Raw genomic sequence first — 9,274 nt, forward strand, 5'->3', positions numbered from 1 at the left:
TTGGTTATAAGTAACCTTGGATTTAGTGCCGTACCCATCCAGTCAAATTTATGGAAACACTGGAGGGATTTTTATTTTTATTTTTCCTTGTAATTAATGTTTATGGTGTGGCATGTTTACGTTTGGACAATATTCTATTTTATTTTATTCTTGTCCTTTTCTATCCACCCATCCAACTATAATTGAAACACACAAACACACACATAGGGTTTTCTTTGCTATGGTGCTGAAAACCTTAGGACATTAAAAAAATCAAATGTTTGTGTTTTTCTGAAACGATTCCATTTCCCCGTTGTTCATGTTAGTGTGTTTCTGTGTGAAGGGTTGTGTTGTTGTTCGTCAGGCTGACACTAGAATGTTGGGCCTACAGGACAGTTTTCAGCTCATGCGTCACTGTTTTCGGACCTGACCGGACGGATCCGATTGTTGGCCGTTCCATTCCCATATGAATATGAATCGAATTGTTAAAATGAATCATTACCCCCCCAGAGTGGCACAAACAATACTTCACACTCGGTGAGGCTCAGTACAGAGTTTAAGTACGCTGATATTATTTTGGGGACATGTCCACATCAGTGACCCCCCATTCAAGTTCACAGAATACACAACCACAGGACCCCCCAGATCAAAGTACAATCCGATCCGATTGTTGGCCGTTCCATTCCCATCCGGTAGGTGGCGGCAATGTCCTTGAAGTGTGTTATTCAACATTTAAACTTGGAGGACAAAGAAGTCATTGCGCAGCGTTAGATAGCTGTTCGTACAAGTTATACGGCCGCTATCTTAATCTTCACGCTGAAGAGGCTCCCTGAAGCGCTCTGGGACTAAACTTGACTTTCTTTGTCGTATGGGTACGTCCACGGTTCTCTCGTCCATTTATCGTTGAAGTGCGGCTGCGCGGTGGGAGTGCCATGCTAGCCGTGTCCGTCGCGCAGCGTTAGCTAAACGAGCTACAGGGATTACTTACAACCGAATTTTTGTACAATTGCAGCGGCGGGTTTTTTATGTGCAGACATTAGCCTGAGAAACTTACAGTCACACTGACATAAAACAAAAACAACCGAAGCGGCGCTACTGCCCGGAACTGCGGTTTAGTATAGGATTGCATTGTTCAGCCGTCAGTCAGTCATGCGCGCGCGCTGGTTACCTTATTTTCATCTCACGCCTTTCCCTGCTGGACTGGCTGCGAGTCCAGTCCTGACACAACTGAAACGTTGGTTTACTGTGGGTACCCGCATCAGTTCTGAGTGTGGGGCTGTTTGTGTCCAGGCCATTGACTATATGTAAGAAGTGGACTGAGGGGGGACCCCCCCCCCCTCGCGTTTCCAAACAGGAAGCATCCGCAAAAAGCCAAACTCCCACAGACCTTTATAGAGAAATAAACAGCTGTTACTCAGTCATTCCATTGGTCAGACTAAACGTTCTGGATCTGATACCGTTTAACATATTCTTGGTCATCCTCATTATATATGCATGTTATTAGGTTATAAACTGACCAATCAGATGCCTCAATAAAAGCATGTGGTGTGTGCTGGCCCCAATTATTGTAAAAGAGAGCTGGACTGAGCCAGTGTGACGTCAACCATAGAAAACGGTTCACTTCCAGCTCCAACCAAAGTGTCAGTCTGAGTTTACATTTCCATGGTAACCACTCTCGCCAATCAGGAGTGAGCTTGTTAGAAGTACACACCTTTCCACTGAAAGCAGGTTTGGGACAATCTGTCAATCAAATGTTTTGGAGGTGGGGGCCAGCAGACACCACCTACTTTTATTGAGGCATCTGATTGGTCAGTTCATAATTTTAATAACTTGTAAAAAAGAAAAATATAATCAAAAACATGAGGTTTATCAAAAACATTTAAAAAAGGTAGCAGATCAAGAATGGTTATTCTGAGAAACAGAATGAGTGATGCCAGCAGGTACTTCCTGTTTGGAAGGTGAGGGGCGACGGGTTGCTGCTAGCCAAGCTGTCCACGTCACTAAAGCATTTTTCAACTGAATGTTAGCAACAATAACTTCTTAAAATAATAAAAATGTTTGTTATATGTTAACATTTATTTCAATTTCGACAAAAAACAAGAAAATAAAGAAAAAGAAAACAAAATTAAGGTTTAGGACCGCACAATCCTGCGAATGACTACAAACGGATAACAAATGCCGCCTTCTTCTGTTTTGTGTGATGACGGTTCACTCAGATACGAGGACACAGCACCCCTTCCTGACCTTTTATTGACCCCGTTAACACAGACTGCACTGCAGCAGTGCGTGACATCTCAGAGTAAAATGCGCTCACTTCTCCTTTCTTGTTGCCAACATATAGAAAATACAAAAGAGCGACTCCAAGCTGTCATTCTATCGCGTATCATTGAGATATTTATGGTTTGTCAATGACAGCAACGTACGATCATACTGTGCTGCCTTTAGGCGACCGTCTTTCCTTCTTCGGCGCTCTCTGATGAGGGAAACAGAAACTCTTGTGATCACAGAGTTATCGCTGTTTCAAAGGCTCGGACTGACGTAGAGGAGGCAGAGCTGACGGGAAATGCTACCGGCAACTGATCTTTTTAAATATTTTTGATTTTAAGATTTACAATATTGAAACAACAAACACACAAAAAATATACAAATTATGGGAGTGAATATAATCCAAATTGCATTACTGTGGCAATGTTGCTCCTAAACAGTGAGTGACGTCATATTCGGATGGATCGGGTAGTGTCGGGGGGGTCACTCATTCCAGTTCTTATATCCAGTCAACGGCTGCCCCCCCACGTTGAATATTTAAACATCGATTTCGTGTAGCCTGCTTTCAAGTGGTAGGGCTGAGGACTTCCAACCAGCTCACGGCGCTTGGCCGGAGTGGTGGCCATGGAAATGTGGACTCTGACCAATCACTGCTAACTGATGGCGTCTGGTTCCAACATGTTGACCTTTGTATTGTGAAAAAATGGCGACTGGGTTGACTTTGTTTGGTTGGAGCCGGAAGTAAACTCTTTGTTTGGGTGACGTCACAACACTGAGTTCGGCCTTTGGTTTGGACTCAGTCAGCCGGCGGTCAGGAAACGCTCAACACCTGTCCTCTGCTGTCCAGCTGCAGATCCGTGAGTGAGGAGGATGATGTCTTCAGCGCTGTACTACAACCAGGACAATGCCACGCGCTTCAAGAAAAGGAAGGCTCGCTTTTCCTTCAGTGAAGTCCACATCCTGCTGGATGAAGTGCGGAAGCACCGCATGGTGGTTGTGGGTGAGTGATGCTCAGACTCCGGCGCCAGCCTTGGTTCCCTGGAGGTCTAACCCCATTGTTGTTTTCCCGCCAAAGGCAAATTCAACAGAGGTGTTCCCACAGACGTGAAGAAGCGCACCTGGGCAGAGATCACCGCTCGTGTCAACGAGATTGGGGAGTGTCAGCGAGAGATCATCGAGGTCATTAAGAAATGGTCTGACCTGAAGTGTGACACCAAGCGGAAGGTGGCCGCCATGCGTTCAGGGACGGTGCCCCACAGGGGCCTGAACTCCCGGATGTCCCGAGACCTGAATCAGACAGAGAAGATAGTCCTGCAGATTCTGGAGATGGATGGCGAGGATCAGAGCACCGAGGACTTTTGCCCACTGGGGGAGGATGATGATGATGTTGCAGAGGAGGAGGAAGAGATGGAAGAGGAGGACATGATTGGAATGCAGAGTTCTCCTAACGGTGGGGTGGACATGGCACAGATGCCTCCTCCAACGTCCTACAGCGCAGGCGGCCTTCTGTCCTCAGGTATCTCATATTGAGCCTTTCCAGGTGCTTTGTCTTTGCTCCGTTCACCACCGTGTGGCGCTGTTCGTGTTAACTAAAGAAGAGCCAATGAAGTTCTTTGAACCTTGCAGGGGACTCGTCTCAGGCAGCTTACGATGTGCAGTATGAAGTTCCTGCCACAGAAGGTGATGTTCCAGCATCTGGCTGCAGGTGAAAGGCACCTTTTCTAGCGACTCACTAACTCGCTTCATTTCCTGTCTTAAGATCCGGAAGCTGGGTTTGGAGATTCAGAGGATGATCAGAGGGAAGAGACTCCTTCATCTCGGCCATCCAAAGCAGCAGAAGATCACCAGGTTAACAACGGCATCCCAAAGCAAACGCAGCCTCAGGCGTCGTCTGCGGCGAGGCCTCCGCGCGCGGCGGCGGCGGCTGCAGGGCACAGCTCCAGGGACAGCATGCTGCAGAACGCCTCCCTGAGCCTGCAGGAGCAGCACGCCACCAACATCCTGCTGGAGACGGTTTCTCGCTCCCTGGAGCTGCTGTCGGAGTCGGTGCAGCAGCTGGCAGAAACTCAGCAGGAGTTTGTGCGCGAGTCGCTGCAGCTGCAGCGGGAGACCGTGCAGGTCCTCAGAGACTTCACAGGGGGGGCCATCGCGCTCCTGCACGACAAACTGAACGGGCGCCCCGCATTGTAGCTGCAGCAGAGGTTGTGTCAACGACTCTTGCCCTTCAGGCTCGGGGACCTGTAATTTATGGACCCTCCTCCGGTCACTGTCAGTTTTTATAGTATCAAAGCGGTTTTCTCTGGTTACATTTGGAGCCGGAACAACGGCGGTTCCGTTTGAGACTGTATGACAGGTCTGACAGATGAACCAATACTAGCCCAAAGAAGGATCATGGAGGCTGTTTCTGTTTTACCTGAAGGTGAGAGTGCTGCCACCACGTTAACCCTTTAACACCAGAGCTCCACTGCTGACATTCTTTTGACTACTGTGAGAGAAAAGCAGCTTTGTGCTGTTATTCTGTTGCTTAACTCTGCAAAGCTGCTTTTCATCCAAATCTGCTGATTCATGTTGATGGTGTGAACGGGATGTCAAAGAGGTTGTGTTTGTCGCTGAAACACCTCCGGTGTTAAAGGGTTAAAAGTCTTCTTTGTAGTCATGTTAAGTTCATATTTTGACATGATTACGTGTACTGTGGTGGTTAAGTGTTTGACCATTATATGGTCTTTTTGTCTCCACTGGTGCGTTCAATGTCTGCAAAGATTCTTAGTCACCCAGTCATGTTATTACTGGATTCTGTTCTTCAGCTGTTCTTCAAAGGGCCTATATCATGCTATTCTCAAGCCTTTCAGACTAAATTATATCCATAAATATCATCATATTTTACCCTTTGCCACACTTAAGAATGATTTAAAAAAAGAAAGAATTATTGGTTATTTTTGCAGTTCAGTTTCCAACCTGGAACTAAGACGACTCGATCTCTGAGGCTCCGCCTTCCTCTCCGTGTGGGTACTGCCCTTTTCATGACATCATCATCATCCATTTCACCTGCAAAAACAAATGACATCCAAACTTTTACAGGGATGGATGTGCATATAGTGGATATGAAAGGAAAGAGTTTAGCTGATCACTGCTAGCTCCATGGGTGTGTGTTAGCCTGTTAGCTGACAGCGCAGACTCTTCCTGGAAGGGGCGGTTCCTCAGTTTGTGACATCACACTTTGAGAACCCTCTCGTTTCTGTGGATTGGGAGTGGCTGATGCTCAGAGAGCAGGTTTTTAGAGGAACACTCAGAGATGCATGGATCAAAATACAGCTTTAAGGTTTCTTTTCATGAGGAATGAACATTATAAGACATTTAAAAGTTGATTTTTCATGATATAAGTCCCTTAAAGTCTGATCCAGAAGGCGTTTCTCAGATCATCAGAGGATCTTTTAGAATTCTGAGAATTCAGGTTGTTTATGTTCTTAACATCTTTGCCCCACAGACCCACCTACACCCCCACCAATCACTCTGATCACCACTGGATCAGTAACATTTGCTTGTGTTTCACCACACCTCTGAAGCAGTCGGCACATAACCTGAATTCTCATCAGCAGCTGGAGCTCAGGAAGAAACATCTGGATCATCCTTGGGGTTCAGCCCAAGAACAGAATGCAGTGATGGGATGTATTCAATGTTCTGATTGTTGTTTTTCTTTTACATCCCAAACAGGAGCGTTGAAACAGATGTTCTTTGAGTTGTGGAGTAAAGCCCTGGTGTTGTGAAGCTTCACTGCAGATGGTCTTTCAAATGTGGCCTAGCTCTCCAAAGCAGACAGGACGGCAAACGTCTCCTCACCTCATGCATTCATGTCTGGAATTTACATTTCAAAGCATTATTGTCATTTTCTCTTTTAGCCTTTCCATAAAAAAACTGTCCAAGTGTTTGTTGGACGTTAAAGAAAAAAACTCTTCCTGGAGACGGCCCTTCCTCCTGGTTGGTGCAGAACTATAAAAGGGGATCATAGGTTGTGTCCCAGTTGCTTCCCCACTCACTACATAGTGCACTATCTAGTGCATTCCCCATTTACATAGTGCTGTCTGAATCTACAATTCCAAAATCCAGTTCCCTGGAAATTTTACCAGAAGTCTCTGCGAAAAACCAGTGTGAATCGAGCCTCACCAGATGGGCAAATATAGACCACAATGCATTGCGTTGGAACAATTGTTGCCAAAAAAAAAGTATTTAAAAATCTTTTTTTAATAAACCAACGTTTTTATCTTCAGAAGACAGTAATATCCACCGTTAAATAAAAACAAAAAGTAGTGAGGACGGTGTATGAATTGCTTTTAAATTCAGGACGCTGCATAGAGCTGCGCTGGTTTTTTAGTAGTTCGAGGTTAGGGTGGGAATATAGACATAATGGACCTGGAGGAGGGAAGCTAAGAGCAGAGAAGAAGAAACAAGGGCAATGGAAGGATTTTAAAGCACAACTGTTCTGTTTCTCTCTGTAAAGATTTCTAAGGAATGAACCTACAAAGCGTAGATAGCAGTCCTGACTCCCAGCTGTTCAGGTCATGATGTTTACAGACATTTCAACAGATTCTGAATTCCATACTTCTCGTCTTTTTCTCTGTTTCCAGTTCCTTCTTTAAGGGGGGTCATGGTGTCGTGTCTCAGACTGACACTAGTTCATGCTCTTTGGGATTTTCCTGATTGTGACGCGGTTCCTGAACATCTGGAAAACCTCCAGCTGATCCTAAACGCTGCACTTCTGATCACTTTACTCCAAAAGGATGGACAATTTTGCAAACTTTTAGTGCCCAGCTATCGTCATAAACATCGGCCTTCCATGTTTTCCAAACGCAGCTTCCCTGTCAGCCTGTGGGTTTTGTAGTTTCTGGAATTTCTTAAACCAGAAGGGATGAGGGGCTTTTGCTCCTGCCTGGAGGAACCGACCCCGGGTTTCAGTTCTAACCCTTTGATTCTTTTGTAAATGTTGTCGGAACCGCAGCCTTGGACTGTGGTTCAGATTCCGGAGGGTTCTCCAGTTCCAGCGTATGAATGATGGTCCTGAGAAACAGGATTTTCCGTCATGTGTGACTGAAGTCGCCTACATTTCCATGTGTGGAAGTTCCTCTCAACGTTCTGTTTGTGTCAGTAGGGGGCGCTGCCTCGCAGTCTATGTGCTGATGCCTTTTGATAATAAACACTACCAACAGTTGGTTTTAGATGTTGCCTGCTGTACTTGTAAAACTGCTCACTGCTGAAGGCAGAAAAGGCTGAAGATGTTCTGCTTTTCAGACTTTCATCCGACTTGACTCAGGAGCTTCGTCTATAGAAGCTTCCATCCTGCCTCACATGAGGGGGGCTGGAGGAGTGAGGATAAGAAAAGGACTGAACAAAGACAATCTGGTGACTCTCAGAGGAGAACGCAGGTGTGAGGAATGAATCATCCCGCTCGTTCCTTCAGACGCTCAGGCTGCTGGAGAAGAAAACCATCATCCACTCTGCATGCAGACACAGAGCGCAGGCTTCTGCTCACTGTGGTTATGAAATCATCTCCACATGTCAGTGACGTGATTGAGTCCTTCAACACTTCAAATAAGAATGGAAGGCCCTTTAAAACATGCATCTTTAAGGATCAATAAATCCAAATGTTTACCTGAACAACGCCTCACTAATAATACATTTTTGCAATCTAGTTTTCAAAACCATTCTGTAAATGTTTGCAAAAGGTTCCCTGTTGAGTCACTGAGATTTACTTCAAGCGTGAAAATCGGACTTAAGTATTGGTGAGGTTTTAAAGGGTTAATTAGTGTGCCTCACCAAGCCCGTGTGTGTGTTTGTGTGTGTGTGTGTGTGTGAGGTGTGTGTGGGTGTTTTCAGTGGTCGACAGCTGTACCATAAATGAGCTTGAATACAGTCCGCTCAGCATTACCGTGTATCTCAGCACTGCAGAATGTCAGGGTGGGGGGGTCCTATAATGAGATGTCATGGAGAACAGAAGAAAGGGGGCTCGTTAAATCAGACTGCATTGTTGTCCTGCAGCTCCTTCTGCCTCACTCAGTTAAACAGCTGCCAGGCCTGCGCCGGTGCTGCAGCGGGGGGGGGTTCAACAAGCTGCTGGGGTTTCCTGTAGAGCTGAAAGGCAGGGGGCTTCATTATGATGGAGTGGGGGGTGCCGGGGTCCTGAACAGGCAGCTGTAGTCACATTGTCTGTGGTCCAGCACCTCCTTTTGTTGTGGCAGCGTCTAAACCTGAGACTCCAGGAGGCTTCATCAAAGCCGCGTTCTGCTGCAGGCCAGGCCGCATTTGAACCTTTCCGTGGCCTGCAGTTCCACCTCACCGTCCACACAGAACAGCACTGAAAGAAGGAGAAACCTGTAGAAGAGGAGGTGCTATCGGAATAACAGCGAGGAGAACAGCCTCCTCCTCGATGCGTGGTCCTCTGAATCCAGGAATGTTCTCAGTGAGCATATGGCCCAAGACAGACTCACAGATTACAGACACGCAGTGAAAAGAGGAAAATCTATCCATCGATCCAACCCTCTGTACCCCTCCCCCCCCCCTGCCTAATGCCCCATTGACCCTGGTGGCCTTTCCTTTTCTTCAGTCCCCCCCGCCTGTTCTCCTTCCATCGTTCCCCCCAGCTCTCTTTCATCTCCCATCTGCCACTGAGGCTGCAGGAAGACAGAGCAAAGGTGGGCTGAGAGGACAGCAGATCAACCTGGAGGGAATTAAATATTTTTATCACTTCTTTTGTGTCACAACAAAAGACTAATCATGCATCTGCCGGGACAGACCAGAAGCTCCGCCTCTTCCCTCTTCCAGTCACTCCCCTCAAGGAAAGTTGTTTTTGCTCCACGTTTTCAGGCATCAACAAAAACCTCCTGCTGTTTTTTCATAGAAGCATTCAGGGATTCAAACACTGTCCAGGAACAGTCATTAGTGTTTGTTATTTCTGATTTCTGAGGGTGAAACAGAAGTGCTAACACTGAAAATCTGATTTCAGAAGGCTGTGATCCAACAATTACAGGAATATTGTCGT

General features: G+C 46.3%; 1 protein-coding gene across 2 annotated transcripts; it reads left to right on the plus strand.

Moving 5' to 3' along the window:
- The first annotated feature begins 702 nt into the window (after window positions 1-702).
- Window positions 703-7,454, plus strand: zgc:153990 (uncharacterized). 2 transcript variants are annotated; one of them, XR_002291621.3, is made up of 6 exons: window positions 711-851; window positions 3,092-3,244; window positions 3,320-3,760; window positions 3,871-3,924; window positions 4,004-4,663; window positions 5,956-6,015. XR_002291621.3 is itself a non-coding variant. In XM_004076070.5 (5 exons), exons 2-5 carry the CDS (start codon window positions 3,115-3,117, stop codon window positions 4,432-4,434), a joined length of 1,056 nt encoding a protein of 351 aa, XP_004076118.1. In that variant the 5' UTR covers window positions 703-851; window positions 3,092-3,114; the 3' UTR covers window positions 4,435-7,454. The 2 variants fall into 2 exon arrangements, 1 of the variants encoding a protein (XP_004076118.1); XM_004076070.5 differs by having other exon boundaries at window positions 703-851; window positions 4,004-7,454.
- Window positions 7,455-9,274: the final 1,820 nt, after the last annotated feature.

The sequence above is a fragment of the Oryzias latipes genome, chromosome 14, assembly GCF_053564925.1.
Source record: "Oryzias latipes strain Hd-rR chromosome 14, Olatipes_Hd-rR_3.1".
NCBI classification, from domain to species: domain Eukaryota; kingdom Metazoa; phylum Chordata; class Actinopteri; order Beloniformes; family Adrianichthyidae; genus Oryzias; species Oryzias latipes.